The 16,593-nt window shown below is 38.2% G+C and overlaps 1 protein-coding gene and 1 long non-coding RNA gene across 7 annotated transcripts; one reads left to right on the forward strand and one right to left on the reverse strand.

Moving 5' to 3' along the window:
* Window positions 1-1,285: 1,285 nt before the first annotated feature.
* Window positions 1,286-3,380, forward strand: LOC107875036. The gene is made up of 4 exons (XR_001675712.2): window positions 1,286-1,835; window positions 1,957-2,006; window positions 3,050-3,098; window positions 3,173-3,380. It is a non-coding gene; the product is annotated as an uncharacterized LOC107875036 (long non-coding RNA).
* A 450-nt stretch (window positions 3,381-3,830) lies between these two features.
* Window positions 3,831-10,867, reverse strand: LOC107873351. Of its 6 annotated transcripts, none has more exons than XM_047414896.1 (8): window positions 10,677-10,867; window positions 10,030-10,135; window positions 9,814-9,849; window positions 8,719-9,714; window positions 8,414-8,476; window positions 8,116-8,336; window positions 5,024-5,130; window positions 3,831-4,172 (listed from the first exon to the last, which is right to left on the reverse strand). In XM_047414896.1, exons 2-8 carry the CDS (start codon window positions 10,061-10,063, stop codon window positions 4,061-4,063), a joined length of 1,569 nt encoding a protein of 522 aa, XP_047270852.1. In that variant the 5' UTR covers window positions 10,064-10,135; window positions 10,677-10,867; the 3' UTR covers window positions 3,831-4,060. The 6 variants fall into 6 exon arrangements, with proteins under 6 accessions (XP_047270852.1, XP_016575654.1, XP_016575655.1 ...); XM_016720168.2 differs by lacking the exon at window positions 10,677-10,867 and adding an exon at window positions 10,239-10,670; XM_016720169.2 differs by lacking the exon at window positions 9,814-9,849 and having other exon boundaries at window positions 10,239-10,856.
* Between the last annotated feature and the right edge of the window lie 5,726 nt (window positions 10,868-16,593).

The raw sequence follows: 16,593 nt of genomic DNA on the forward strand, positions 1-16,593 counted from the left end.
TCTAGGATAAGGTATTAAAAGATCATTGATATGTGGGGTGATCGAACCAACTCATCTTCAGTTTTTCGTATGTGAGACTTTTCAAATGCTTCTAATGGTGTGGATTTATTTGAAGAAAGAAGAAATAGGTTTTCAACATCTTCCTTTGGTGAGTAATCTGCTCTTTGATTTGATTTGGAATTTTCTTTATAATTCAGTAGTGGATCTATAGTGTTGATTACGAGTTTGTATAAATCTTTGCTTTGACTATAAATTTATTTTAACCATTTCTTTCACTTCTGTACACATGAATACCTATACTTTAAGCTCTATTTAAATCTCCCTTTCTTCAAGATCGAAAACTCTCATCGATGTTAACTTAGTTGTTACACTAGAATCGGTCATAAATGGCAATTCTTTCGACAGTGTCTTCTTTAAGTTGACATAACTCTTAATGTACTATTCGGATTAACGAGCATTTTGTTTTGTTGGAAAAGGAAGTCAAAGAGCTTAGTTCTATAGAACTTTCATTGGTCAGTAAACTTTGGATAACGTACTGACATGGTGTATTTGATGTCAATGGAAGAATATAGATGCTTTGTTCATATGTTGTTGATGTAGGTATACAGAACGGGTTTGGATAAATAGACCAATTCAAAGGTGTGTTTGTCAATTATGATTACATGGAGAATGATAGCGTCCTGATTTATATTTTATTTTCAGACCTGGCCATTATAGATACGCATAAGGACGATGATCTCCATTAAAAATGCTCGAGTTTACTTAACTTTTAAGAGTCCTTAAAAGGTAGGAGTGAAAAATCTTATGCCATGAAAGCGGAAAGAAAAAACAACAAATAAATGAAGAAATTGAGTATGGTGCCTCATAGATGGTGATGCTTATGTTTGGTTTATAATGGAATTACTCTTATTGCAATTCATTATTTGTTACAACACCATATTGCGGGCACCTCGACTTATTCCACCGGATATTATATTGCTTTCTAAGATAATATCAATTTGATAGATTTCAAATTAGTTGATAAAGTAATCGATTATTGGGGGCTGATGAATTTATGACAAAAATGGTTGATCCTCTGCTCACCTCATAGAAGTATGATACATTTCTTTGCAATTTGAGCAATCTCTTGGTTCTTGGATGGTCACATTGTTGCTTTAGGAGACTTCCATCATGGCACTTGTATGTTTTCAATTAACACTATACTATTGTCACATATATAGTTTCCCAAGCTAGAACAAACTATTTGGGCATCTCCACAGGGTCTTTGACCATCAATACTTCTCCATGGGGCGCATTTAGTTGTGGTTAATGGTGCGGTCAGTGGATAAGTACTTAGATTAGAGATGCTTTGTGTCTGCAGTTTGTTTAGCTGCTGGATATAATTTTACAGGGAAATTTTTGTTTTGCAATTTTTTCAGTTAACTATTTTGTTAATTTTAATGCCCATAAAATTTGGGTACTTCAATTCACTTGCATTATAGGTGACTGACTGATATTTGAAATATTAATTTCAATTTATTTTTATAGCCATACTTCATGTTTGAAGTTGGGAAAAGTAGGAGGTTCACTGTTTATTGCATTTTGTGAAAGCTCCTCTTGCTCTTACAATATCAAATATTTCGATTTTTTTCCTCATATTAAAGTGTTATCTTGCAAAAAAGTGATTCATTTTAACGCCCATTTTTTTACTATGTTCTCCATCTAAAATTCAGTAATCCAGTTCGCTTTGGTATCATGTCTAATCTGTTACCCTCTGCCTTCCGCAATTAGCACGACTTCATCTACCTCCTTTATGCCCACTAACCAATATTCACTCAGTTCACAATGTTCTTTTTGTAAGCTATCTTCCACTATCTCAACTTTCTCTATTTTTATAACAAGAGTATTTGAATGTTGAAAGCTATTTCTCCAAAATTCCCCATTCAGTGCTTATATATATGTTTCTCATTATTCCAGGTCTTATTCACACTTGTATTTTTGCGTTGTTGTTGTGCTTTACTGATCAGGTAGAACTTCAATTAATAACCCTCTCTTCTTTCTTTTAGTTTTAATGTGGTAATTTCTATGGACAAACTTTTATCTCGGAATCAGGTGTTTAATTCAAGATATCGTTCTTTGTAAAGTGTTGTGAAATGCCTATTATTTGTTTGATAAAATGCATGCATGAACTGTTAATTTAGTTGTGAAATGCCTATTCACTATTCCACTGGTAGCCAAAAATCCAAATAGAGGTGTATCTAGAAGACTAGAATTTAAGTTTTGTGAAATCTAACCTTTATGGCTTTTTCCTCTCGTCTATTTCTTGGTTCTTACTCAATTATCTCTCAACACGGCTATTTTAGGTTCTATTTTAATTGTTGGAATTCATATATATATTTGCCTAACTTATATTGTACCTGCAATGTCATTATTTAACTATAAACAACTTGACAAGTCGGGGGACAAAATTATTGTACTGTACTGTGCTACTCAAGATATCTACATTGCTACCTAGAGTCCTAGACCGGCTCTACAACAAGAGCAACAACACTAATAGGAGAGAACTACCTGTATATACGTATTCAGTTAGCTTGGAGATGGACTGGTAAGTTCTTTCCTGAACTCATTATGAATAAGTTATACTGTTGCCATGAAAAACTATGAAGCCAATTAAATGGACTTGTGAGTCCATGCTAAGGAAAATGTTACCCCTGAGGTTGGTAAGGCAAAATAAGGCCTAGCCCATTGAGTGCTCTACCTCGAGCCATCGACATCATATGATCTACTGAAATAGAATAAACATGTTTAAAGTTGTGGTGAGGCTATGTTATTTCTTGCTCAAACTAATCCGTTCTCCCTCTTTTGGTACTGTTTACTTTTCTTTCATAGTGTTCTATTCTTCTGTAATTTAGTGACCTCTGTATTTATCCAATTCATATGCATACCTGCTAAGTCATTATTCTATATTATTAATCTTTTGATCCTATTCTCATATGAGGTATTTAGTTTTTGAAAAAGTTTTTGCCTGATCTTGATGTCTGTTTGTCCATGCAATCTCTTTTGGGAGAAGCTGGAAAAAGGATGTACGACAAATGCATGACGCCTGATGTTTGAACAAGGTACGTGACACAACAAACCATACTCCATTCTTACTACACTCTACATCTGCAACTCAAACACCTCTTGACCACAGGTATTTTATCAACTATATCATCGCACAGTTGTAGCAACAAGTAAGAACGACAAGATGACTGGCACCAAAACAGTAATCGACGGCCTTATTATATTAACCCTTCTGTAAACTAGCTTCTGAAAAAATCTGTAAATATGTAGATAACGTGAGTTTAATGTGTAAACAATATATGTTTGTATATTTGTATACATATTAAGTCTTCTGGTAATTGTTGCTATGCCAATATTTGTGAGCTTTTAGTAATGGTCACATTACCAATATTTGTAACTAACAGTTGTTGCAAATAACATTTGGGCCTGTGCATTCACCATCTAGTAAAGTAAAGAAGAGTAAGATGCTTTGTATTTTTTTTTTTTGGGGGGGGGGGGGGGGGGGGGGGGGGGGGGGGGTCTAGCAAATAGTATTCATTATAGTATCAGTCCTTAACATACAGTTATATCAATTAGACTTTCCACTATTCCTTCATTTGACAAAAAGCATCAAGATCTCTACAGTGTTTAATCTTTAATAGTATAACCAATTTATAAGTTCTTAACTGAGACCAAATCTGCGATATATTACTGATTCAGACATAGCATAATTTGCATAGTCACTAGTTAAAACTCCACAAGTCTACGTCCCACAAAATCTGCATCACTTACCAAAGTCAACATTAAAATAGCGACTAATCCAAATTTCTATTAGAAGATAATCAGGTAACAAATATGGTCTTTGTTAAAGCTGATTCTGCTTGAAGATATCCAAAGTGAACTATAAATAAGTTACAAAGCTAACAACATCAATTACCACAACATTGCATATTGAATACTTACTAGAAATGAATCAGGGGAGTCAAAAGTACAGTATAATTGGCACCAGTTATACAAGAAGGAACTGTGAATGGAACTATCAGCAACAAGGAAGGTTTTCCATCGAAGATAGAAAGTTGCAAGTTGAATAAATGGAAGCAGCAGCAGCCCTGACTGCCAAATCCGTTTCAGAACTCTCGGCTTTCTCTAATCTGCATAGTGAATGTACAATTACATAAGCTTCATTACGTGAAGAAAAAATCAGAATCTTTATGCCAAGGAAATGCACAATAGGATGAATAAATGAAGACAAGCATATGTTCAGGCCAATGAATATTTAACTTTGATTTCATGTTCTTGCAGCACTGCCAACTGAAATACTTGTCAGTATAGCCTTGACAAGTACAAACATGCCTAAAGCCTATCACAGTATGCTCAAATTGGACAAGCGTAAGTTATACTTGTCACATTAAGGGATCATTTGGTAGAGTGTATAAGAATAATGCAAAATATAGTATGCTAGTAATGCTTGTGTTAGCTATGCTTGTATTTTTCTTATGCAGTGTTTGGTTTGTTGTATTAAAAATAACATGAATTACATAATTTCTTTTTAAAATTTTTTTATTGAAATACCCTCCATATATATGTTGGAAAGGCTCCGGAAAAAATTTGGAAGGATAATAGTGTCTTTAATCATGTTAATGTATGCGTTGGATCCACTACATTGCTAATACCATGGATTTTGAGGTATTAGTAATACACACCTCAATACACAATAGAGTGTTAGTTATACATAGGACCAAACAAGGTACTAGTAGTAAACATTAAACTAATGCATGCATTAGCTTTCCAATACACTCTAACAAACGACCCCCAAGTATTTCTTTCTTCTCAATTTCACTCATGCAAAATGCATTTGAAGTCTTAATGTTCTATCAGTAGTACCAGTTAGTTTAAAATGAGAAAAGACTTGCAAATTAAAAGCATGGGCGATAGGAACTCCTCCTCTCCAAACTTAGAAGGGATAGCGCAAATAAGTACTTCTGGACATATGAACACATACCTACAGTCATTTTGCAATATCGCCAACTGATGCATCAGTGCACCATATTTCTGAAGACCCTGTTCACATTGCTGCTGCATTTGCCTTACTTGGTTGAGCCAACTTTCCTAAAATTCACATAACACAAACCAAAACAATAAATAACTCTTTTTCTGAAGGGTTGGCCTAGAATTAAGTGGGGAGGCTTGACGCCAGTTAGTGCGCTAAAGATAGGGGAAAAGGTGGCGGGAATGGAGGTGTGGGAGTGCAGGGGGGACGTGGATGTTATGTGGGATAGGGCCGCCAGCTGCATCATGGAGACTGCAAGAAAAGTGTTTAGGGTTTCGAGAGGTCGGGCAGGACGGCATAAGGGGGACTGGTGGTGGAATGAAGAAGTTAAGAAGAAAGTGGAGATAAAGAAGGGGGCGTATGTTAAAGATGATTGACAGTAGAGTTGAAGAGGAGAAACGGGTGAATAGACAGGTGTACAAAGTGGCTAGGAAGGAGGCTAAGTTAGCAGTTCGAAAGCTAAGACAGCAACGTTTGAGAGCCTGTATGCAGGGTTAGAGGAGAAAGGCGGAGAAAAGAGATTGTATAGGCTGGCTAAAGCCAGGGAGTGGAAGGGTCGATACCTCGATCAAGTGAAGCACATTAAGGGGGAGGATGACAGAGTTTTGGTGGAGGATACTCACATTAAGAAGAGATGGCAGGAGTATTTTCTTGGACTGTTGAATAAGGTGGGGGACAGAAGCATTGAGTTAGGGGAGTTGGAGCACGCGGAGGATAATCGAAATTTTAGTTACTGTAGACGCTTTAAAGTTGAGGAGGTCAAAGAGGCTATTTGTAGGATGCGAAAGGGTAGGGCAACGGGCCTGATGAAATTCTCGTGGATTTTTGGAAGTTTTCTGGTGAAGCAGCTTTAAGGTGGTTGACGAATTTATTTAACGGCAATTTAAAGACTGTGAAAATGCCTGAGGCTTGGAGGTAGAGTACGATGATTTCGTTATATAAAAACACGGGTGACATTCAGAGTTGCAACAACTATAGGGGTATTAAGCTGTTGAGTCACACTATGAAGATTTGGGAGAGGGTGGTGGAGCGGAGATTGAGGAGGGTCGTGTCCATTTCGGAGAATCAGTTTGGATTTATGCTGGGTCGCTCGACGACAGAGGCAATCCACCTGGTAAGGAGATTGGTGGAGCAGTATAGGGAAAGGAAGAGGAACTTACACATGGTGTTCATCGACCTGGAGAAGGCGTATGAAAAAGTCCCTAGGGAGGTTCTTTGGAGGTGAGGGGGGTTCCGGTGGCGTAAATTAGAGCCATTAAGGACATGTACGATGGAGGAAAAACTCAGGTGAGGAAGGCGGGAGGAGACTCGGAACAATTTCGATCGAGACAAGGTTGCATCAAAGATCGACTCTCAGTCCGTTTCTGTTTGCGCTGGTGATGGACATGTTGACACGGAGAGTTCAAGATGAGGTGTCATGGTGTATGTTATTTGCAGATGATGTAGTGCTGATTGATGAGATGCGGGGGTGTGTGAATGAAAAATTGGAGGTTTGGAGGCAAACCCTCGAGTCTAAGGGGTTCAAGTTGAGTAGGTCCAAGACGAAGTATATGAAATACAAGTTTAGCAACTTGAAGCAGGAGGACGAAGTGGTGGTAAGGTTGGATTCTCAGGTTGTTTGTAAGAGGGATAGTTTTAAGTATCTTGAGTCTATGATTCAGTGGAATGGCGAGATTGATGAGGATGTATCTAAACGTATTGGAGCAAGTAGGATGAAGTGGAGGCTCGCATCGGGAGTGTTGTATGATAAGAAGGTTCCCTTAAAGCTTAAAGGCAAATTCTACAGAGTGGTCCGATCATGCTGTATGGTATGGGACGGAGTGTTGGCCAATCAAGAACTCCCACATTCAAAAATTGAAGGTAGCGGAAATGATAATATTGCGTTGGATGTGTGGACTTACTAGAGGGGATAGGGTTAGGAATGAGATTATTCAGGAGAAGGTAGGAGTTGCTTCGGTGGAAGACAAGATGCGGGAAGGAAGGTTGAGATGGTTTGAGCATGTGATGAGGAGGGGCACGGATGCCCCAGTTCGTAGGTGTGAGAGGCTAGCTTTGGATGGTTTCAGAAGGAGTAGAGGTAGGCCCAAAAAATACTGGAGAGAGGTGATTAGACATGACTTGAGGACATGACCCTAGATAGGAAGGTGTGGGGGTCGCGAATAAGGGTAGAAGGCTAGTGCGTCCGTAGGTTGTAACTAGTAGTTGTAGAGCTTTTGTGTAGCTGAGTTAGTAACCCTAGGACCGTGTCCATTGGTAGGAGCTGCTAGTGTAGGCTACTACTAGGTGGGTGTCCTTGTATTTCCTTATTTACTATCCTTTATTTTCATGTCTCTCTTATTTCCTTTTTTACTATTCACTATTTCGTATTTCGGTTATGCCACCCACCCTGTTTCATGTTCTACTATGACCCTGTTAACTTTTCTCCACCTTGAGCCGGGGGTCTATCGGAAATAGCCTCTCTACTTCCTCGGAGGTAGTGGTATGATCAGCGTACATCTTACCGTCCGCAGACCCCACTTGGTGGGAATACACTGGGTCTGTTGTTGTTGTTGTTGTTGTTGTTGACAGGAAAGGAGGAATAAGGTAACTCAGACAAACACTGATAAGAAAGAAGTATTTTGAAGGAAGAAAGAGAAGACATACAAACAACTGATATATCAATCATATGATTATTCGCAGTTGCTTTGATAAGCAAATCATCCCTATCTATATCATGATGAAACTGAGAAGACCTCAAGCAAACTATTGGGTTGTATCTTCCAATAGAACTAAATAGTCACTTATACTTCACATAAGAGAATGTAATTACGGAAACATGCTTCAATTTACACAAACTTGTGCGGACATTACATAAAAGGAAGCAATCATCTGTGATGCTTTTACAAATAAATCAAGCATTGTAATTCAGACATGATACCTCAACACTTAGACAAACTTTCTGCAGAAGGCAAAGCACAGAAGGAAGAGTAGCTTCTTTGGATGAATTTTCAACATTTATTTCTCAAACAATGTACAACTTACATTAAAGATTTTAGCAGACTCACCAGTTGCCCTTCTTCTTCTGAAAGAGCTCTATCCATCTGATCAAACAATGCTGTCCATCTACCACGATGAGCATGCGCATTAGCATTGTCAAAATGACCAATGGAAGTGCTTTGTGTATCATATGAGCTGTTCTCTTGATTAGATGTGAACTCTCTGGAAAATAAGCAAGGGAATTCTGTATGAATTACAGCCCGGACTCTCTTTTTACTACGCCGCAATGCTGCAAGTACAGAATGTAAAACATAATAATTTTGACTCAGGTCGAATAAACTCCAACATTCAAGAATTTTTGCCTACCTGCAAGACGTCCTTTAATGTCTTGATGAAGCAATTCCAACCATTGTGAAGCTACGTTAGCAGCTAGATGTCAAAAAAATACATATATCAGTTGGATACTGTTGATAAAACAAGAATTAGATGACAAACGGACCATTCAATGAAGCTTATCACTTGTGCAACTAGATTTCCAAGTGTCTGTTAATCTTAAAATGCTAAAACTTTCATCTCAAAAGTTTTTGGAAGAACATTTAACTCATCATATTAAACACATAATGTATTCCAGGAGAAACAAACAAAACAAGATAAGGAAGATATAAACCAACCTTTAATAGAAAGTGAATTAACACTTGCTAGGTTTGCTGATTCCTCATTAGATAATGAGCTCGTATTATCTGATGCAATGGTTGTGGATGATGACAATTTCAGTGCAAGTGCATCATCCTCAATGCCTATGTTAGGGTTTGGACGATAAACCATCTTTCCAGCAACCATGCATGAACCTCCATCTCCACCTGTAAACACTGAGTTCAAAGAGATTGATTTATTCAGTGATGTTAGGTAACCACTCGTACACGTGTCTCCTGGCAGATCTTCAACAGCAGGGTTGAATCTGCTTGCTCCTGGACCATCTAAATTCTCCTGGTCTTTCTTTCTTTCATTATGGTCTTTCAATCCCCACTTTGTTTGGTTGGAAGGAACCTTGCTCCTACCATGGGCATTTTCACGCTTTTCAGATTTTACTAGGGCTTCTATAATGGAATGAACTTGCTTACTGTTCCTGACATGGTTTATGATCCCCGGGTTTAACCCGTTGAGCAATCCACTCGGTGCAGCAATCTTCGCAAACCTGTCAACTCGTTCTTTCTTTGCAAGCTCTATCTTTTTCTTCATCCCATCAGTTTTACTTTTCCTCCCTTGCATCTTTGGCATGGGTGCACCTCCGTGAGTATGTGAAAGAAAACCATTTTGTTTCATCTCATTCCAGATTCTCATCGACTCATTCTCATCCAATGGACCAACTGAACTTGCACACTCAAAATCATCCTTTGATTTCAAGTAGGCGGAGGTCTTGTACGGATATGAAGATTCATGATTAATAGAGCTAGAAACATCTTCTGCATTCAGATCTAAAGCAAACCCCTTTGACTTCATAAAGTCCCCGTCGCGACCATTGCCTTTCTTCCCCAGAGAGGCCATTTTGTTGGTTTCTTCAACACATGATGTAGTTGCATTGCTAGAGGCAACAATATTTGCATTCAGATCAATCAAACTAAATGCAGGATCAGTGACCAGTTTACTGGTGCCCATTTCAGTTTTTTCTGATGGAGCAAGATAAAAATATTATTACATCAAATTTTTTTGTCTTCGTTACCTTCACAAAATACTCAAATGTCGACAAAATAGAACCAAAGATATACCATATATAGAGAACTTCATGTCAGTAAACAAAGACACTGCACCAGAAAATCATAGAATGCATCTTGAGCGAACAATTCTCTATACATTTATCGAACTAAAGATCTGAAATGCTTAAAATTATCAACTTACAGTTCCTAGCACTAAATCCTTCAAAATTTCAAGATTCCTGTTTGCAATTTAAAGTAAAAGTTCCAAAATCAGAAAAACAAGATTACCTTCTGCACGCAGAACAGATACAAGATCCCTCATTTTCACTCTTTTGTGACCAAGTCCGGTTCTTTCTTCAACTTCTGCGCTGCCCCTCTTCTCCCCAGCAATGACCTGAAACATCAGAAGCAACAAAAAAGAAATCAATATGCACCCAACAGCAAAATGCCGAGAAAGGACTGACACAAGTCATTAACTATAGGTAAAAATCCCTAACCTTTACCCCAGATCCAGTCTTCCCAATAGACTGTTCAGAAATCCCACAATTCTCATCCATTATTCCCTAAAGAAAACTTTTCAAGAATTTCGCCTTTTCAGCAACCCCAGAAAATTCAAATTCAAGACTGTAAATTTGAATTACTTAAACGATAAAGAGAGAGTAAGTATATGGACTAGGTATATTAAGATGGGTGTCTTGAAATTTTGAATTTGGTTGGTCTAGGGTTTCAAAGTGGGTTTTTTAATGGGGGTTGGGGGGAAAAGGGAAATGAATGAATGAATGAGTAGAGCAAAATTGGGATGTGGAGGGATGAGAATTTGAATTTGCAAGAAGAGCGCGCCGTTAAGTAGCGTTACTTCACCGGTAAATCTACAGAAGAAAAAAGCGGAAGGAAAGCACATGTAATTCTGTAAACAAATCAATTCAATTTTATACCTTAATTTGTTTGTTTTCCTTTTTTTCGGGTTTCAAATTCAAATCGAAGGGTTGGAGCCTTGAAGGGACCAAATTCTAGATGGGAATATTGCCGCGCTGGACAATAGGATGGCTAATTTTGTACTTCCATCCAATGGGCGTGTGTATGTGTGTTTGTTTACACCTAAATAAATTGGTGATTTAAAAAAAAAAAATTGTGATGGGGAACCAAGGGCACGTGGATTATTAAGAAGTAATATGGTATTCTTGATGTTATATAACATACTAATTACTAAGGAGAATGATCAAAATAATCAACCCAGAGAGTGAATTGCAAAATAATGAAATAAGACAACAAAGTAATACTTAATAATTATTTTTTGGCGTGATCGTCAGACAACGACCTAAAAATCAATAATTGGAGTGTTTAAGAACTTGATGTTGAAGGGGAGTTAAGAACTTGATGTTGAAGGGGAGTTTTGGAGTAACTAGTAAAGTTGTTGTTATGTGATCGGGAGGTCACGGATTCAAGCTTTGAAAATAACATCTAGTAGAAATGCAAGGTAAGATTACGTACAATAGATCCTTATGATTGGGCCCTTCCCCTGGTCCTACGCATTGCGGAAGTTTTAGTGCACCGTACTGCTTTTTCTTGAGAACTTGATGTTACAACTGTATGAATAAAAAAAGTTATTGTGATGAAAATAAATAGGATACAAGTGAGGTCAAAGGATATTTTTTTGGTACACCGGTTTGGATAAGTAGGGATATCCTATGATTCTCTTTTATTCCCCTTTTTTTAGAGGGTATGCCTACTTCCCTTATTGGCTTAGAGACCCCTTTTGACACGACTCGCCGTAGGGCCTTGTCGTAATGGACGTCCCAAGTTCGACCAGGATCGGAGACCACCTCCATTACCCAACCCAACCTCCAATCGACTGTAACGCCCCAGAAAATGGGTCCCGGAGCGTCACACGGTGCTTGAGGCTACGAGTAGCTCCAAGCTAACCCTTTGAGCCATTTTCATTCAGTTCAACACAAATCAACAAGGTTTCCATAAATAACCCTCAAATATCAACAGAGTAATCATCATCCAAGAATAAAAGAATTTCAGAAAGATAACAAAATACGACTTATTAGTCAACTCCCAAATCTATACTAGTCTAACAAGCCTCTAAGAAGATCAATAAAACCAACGAGCCATTGAGACATGCCTCAACTGACTCATACTCAGTTATCAAATGTAAACAATTCCGTTAAACCAACACCAGACATCACGTCCTCGGAACATGAGGACTCACCACAACAGAGGATGTAGAACAGCGTGCCCAAAGAATCACTGTCGAACTTGGAACTGAGCACCTGAACCTACATTCCGAGAAAATGTAGCCCACATCCGAAGATGTGGGTCAGTACCATGAAAAGAAACCGAGTATATGGGGGTGTATGCAGTTGTATAAACATTATCATCATAAATATTTATAAGAAATATGCAGGATGTATGAAAGACTCACAGAGCCCGAAAAAAATCATCATAATTATGAGAGGATGAAATAAGTACAATAACACATGTGAGTCATCATATAATTTGGCAATCACTTTCAGTTCATCAAGAATATCAATTCTCATAATGTAAATATCATTTAAATCTTTTGAAAGAATAACTTTCACAATTCCATTTTCAAATCACTTCACCATTCACCATAGACACAAGGAAACACACACACACTGGGAGATCCTATAACCGACATAAACCATGTGAGCTACATAGATTCCAACGTACAACCCACGTTGGGAAGAGCCGTCCTATCCTTGCCATCGGAGTAGGACTATCGATATCAAATCCACACAAACTAGTGATCACTATATAAATCAGCCTTAGGCTCACTCCTACGGGGGCACGTAGTTCTAGGGAAGTAAGGTCGCTTTATACCTCCCGCTTGGTGCTAAAGATTTCTCCCAGACTTAGCTTAGATCATTTCAAAGACAACCCACAATAAAATAATTTCAGTAATATATAAATATACATCGGGATCCATCATGCTTCCCATCTATCAAAATCAACCACGTTGTGGATTTCTTTCACACTCGAGTTTAAAACAACTCCATTAAGACCAAAAGGTCAAATCATTCAAAATATCTCAAATATTGAACATCAACGTGCCTATAACACACACTTTCTCAAAAAAACACAATTTCCAATGGAGATTCACGACCCAAATATCAAAATCATGATAAATATTGTTCAAGATTCATGCTTTATATATCCACACATGTAAATTCATCTTTCAAAATCATAAACATTAAGATTTCATAATAATCATCATAGGATATGAGTTCATGCTTCAAATTCGTAAAAATCAAATAAAAATCATGCCTTTGTAAAGAAAATTACTTTTCGGCACAAGAACGAAAGAGAGTTCTTGTTGAAAAACTCCATATACCTTGAATGATGAACTTTATATCGATACTCATTTTTGAGATGTTAATCGTGTCTTTGAATGATGGTTCTTGAAGTTCTTGAACTAGGAACTTGGAATCTTGAATAAATTTGCAGAATTAATAGTGAACTTTGGAGGTTCTTGAAGTTGGATGTAGGAGCTTAGGATTTTCTTTATGAGGGAATTTGATGAAATATAACATATAATGCTTCTAATAGGCTTTAATATAGGGTTTGGACAAATTTTGGGTGAGGAGGAATGACCAAAACGCCCCTAAAAATCAAATAATTCTCCAATATGTCCTTTGGTGGACTATTTTGATAGTCTGAAGTAGATTAATCATAACATTTTACTTCGATATCCAAATTGGATGAAACTAATTTCATTAGAAAGAGGACTTTCATATCTTTCTGTTGATATATAGTATCTCACCCAGATCATTATGTACGAGGAGTTATGATCATTTGAAGTTGACCTAAATATTCGCTTTTGATAGGCTGAAGTAGATCGACCATAACTTTTTGGTCCGATAGACAAATTGGATGAAACCAATTTCATTAGAAAAGGGACTCGCAAAGCTTTTTGTTGATATATATTAGATCACCCAGATCATTATGTACAAGAAGTTATGATCATTTAAAGTTGGAGCAAAAATACGCCAGGCCTCAGTACTTTTTCCTGTACGTTTTACTGTTCACTACTATTCACGGTTCGATCGGAATGTTCATAACTCGTCGCTCGGGTGTCCGTTTTGGATGATCCACATATTGTTGGAAAGATTATTCGATACTCTATGCAATGGTGGGTCATAATCTAAGACATTTTGCACAGAAAATTTATAATTCATTCTAGAAGATAGAACCCAACACGTTTACGCACAAAATTTTAACGAAATTTTTTTTGTGGTATTACATCATCCCTCCTTGGAAACATTCATCCTCGAATGACGCTAGACATGTCAAAATTAGATAGGGAATAGAGCATACAGCTGAAACCATTCGTTAGACTCATCACCACATTGTTTCTCACTCTGAATGTAATATAGAATGCATAAATTCAAGAAACTATAGCTGAACACATAATAAATGACAGCTGAACTGCTGCAACTTTTATCAAAAGTGCATGATTTAGGAAAGAACAGTACTTTCGGCTTGATCAGAGTTCGCGGAAAATAGGTGCGGGTACTTGGGATCGTATATCCGCCCCAGCTTCCCAAGTTGCACCCTCAACAGATTGGTTTCGCCACAACACCTTGGCCAAGGGAACTTCTTTGTTCCTTAGTCTTCGGACACTAAAATCAAGAATCTCAACAAGAATCTCATCAAAAGAAAGATTTTCTTGAATGTCAGCACTCATAGAGGAATCCACTGCCACAGCATCGCTAATATGCTTTCTAAGCATGGAGACATGGAATATTGGATGAACAGAGGACAACTCGGAAGGCAACTCGACCTCATAAGCTACCTTACCAACACGACTAAGAATTTTGTAAGGACCAACATAACGGGGACTAAGCTTTCCCTTCTTTCCGAATCTCTTCACCCCTCTCATGGGTGAAATTTGCAGATACACTAGGTCACCAACTTCAAACTTAAGGTCTCTCCTTTTAATATCCGCATATGACTTCTGACGACTCTAAGCAGTTTTCAACCTTTCCCTAATCAACTTAACTTTTTCCATAGCCTCAAATACCGAATCAGGACCACTCACAGCCGCTTTACCCACCTCGAACCAACCTATGGGTGATCTACACTTCCTTTCATATAAAGCTTTAAACGGAGCCATGCCAATACTAGAGTGGAAACTATTATTGTAAGCAAACTCTATCAACGGTAAGTGATCATCCCAACTTTTCTTAAAGTCAAGTGCACAAGCTCTCAACATATCCTCTAAAGTCTGGATGGTCCGCTCAGCCTGACCATCGGTCTGCAGATGAAAAACAGAATTCAAAAGCACTTGGGTACCAAGACCCTTCTGAAAAGCTTTCCAAAATTGTAAAGTGAACTGAGTACCCCTATTCGAAATGATAGACAAGGGAACTCCATGCAGTCTGACTAGCTCTCGGATATACAATCTAGCATAATCCTCTGCAGTATATAAAGTATGAATAGGCAAGAAATGAGCAGACTTATTCAACCTATCAACCACAACCCAAATGGAATCATGATGGTGTCGGGAAGAAGGTAAACCAATCACGAAGTCCATATTTATCTCTTCTCATTTCCAGGTGGAATACTAAACTCTTGCATCATACCACCAGGTCTTTGGTGCTCAACCTTAACCTGTTGGTATGTTGCACACTTAGCTACAAACGCTGCTATATCTTTCTTTATGCCACTCCACCAATAGATTTCCTGCAGGTCTCGGTACATCTTGGTAGCACCAGGATGAATAGAATATCGCGCCCCGTGCGCTTCAGCCATAATCCTCTATCTCAGATCATCAACATTCGAAACACATAATCTACCCTGCAATCTTAACATACCATCTCCCCCTTGGGAGAAAACCTCTACCTTTTGGTCCTTGACTGACTCCTTCAGTCTGACCAAACTAGCATCTAAGTATTGCTTTTCCTTCACTTCCGAAACCAAGGAGGATTCGGAACTACTCTGAACCCTTATACTACCTTCAGCAGAGTCAAACAACCTAACCCCCAATCTAGCTAAAAAATGTACATCACAATCCAACTCTTTCTTACCTTCTACCATATGCGAAACACTACCCATGGGCACTCTACTTAGGGCATCCGCCACAACATTGGCCTTGCCCGGATGGTACAACACACTTATATAATAGTCCTTTAATAATTCTAACCATCGTCTCTGCCTAAGATTCAATTCTCTCTAGGTAAACACATACTGCAGACTCTTATGATCAGTGAAAACATCAACATGGACACCATACAAATAGTGTCTCCAGATTTTCAAAGCAAATACAACAGCAGCCAACTGAAGGTCATGGGTGGGGTAATTTTTCTTATGGGTTTTAACTATCTAGAAGCATAAGCTATCACCTTACCCTTCTGCATCAATATGTAACCCAACCCAACTCTCAAAGCATCACAGTACACCACAAAACCATCAACACCATCAGGCAAAGTCAAAATAGGGGCTGAAGTGAGTCGAGTCTTTAACTCCTGAAAACTCTTCTTACAAGATTCAGACCACAAGAACTTCACTTTCTTTTGGGTCAACCGAGTCATAGAAGATGCTATAGAGGAGAAACCCTCAACAAAATGACGGTAATAGCCAGCTAAACCTAAGAAACTTCGAATATCAATCGGAGAAATAGGTCTAGGCCAATTTCTAACAGCTTCGGTCTTTTGGAGATCAACTCTAATACCCTCGGAAGAAATAATATGACCCAGAAAAGCAACTGACCTTAGCCAAAACTCACACTTACTGAACTTGGCAAACAACTTGTGATCTCTAAGGGTTTGTAAGATAGTTCGGAGATGATCAGAATGTTCATCCTCACTACTCCCGTAGTGAGGATGA

Source organism: Capsicum annuum, chromosome 6 (assembly GCF_002878395.1).
Source record: "Capsicum annuum cultivar UCD-10X-F1 chromosome 6, UCD10Xv1.1, whole genome shotgun sequence".
Taxonomy (NCBI): domain Eukaryota; kingdom Viridiplantae; phylum Streptophyta; class Magnoliopsida; order Solanales; family Solanaceae; genus Capsicum; species Capsicum annuum.

Excerpts from the sequence above, each read along its gene's own strand:
- LOC107873351 (XM_016720168.2), bottom strand. The coding sequence starts at position 10,298 with ATGGATGAGAATTGTGGGATTTCTGAACAGTCTATTGGGAAGACTGGA. Across the intron at positions 10,136-10,238 it reads AGACTGGATCTGGGGTAAAG|GTCATTGCTGGGGAGAAGAG; the intron begins GTTAGGGATTTT and ends CTGATGTTTCAG. Across the intron at positions 8,477-8,718 it reads TAATTCACTTTCTATTAAAG|CTGCTAACGTAGCTTCACAA; the intron begins GTTGGTTTATAT and ends TTTGACATCTAG.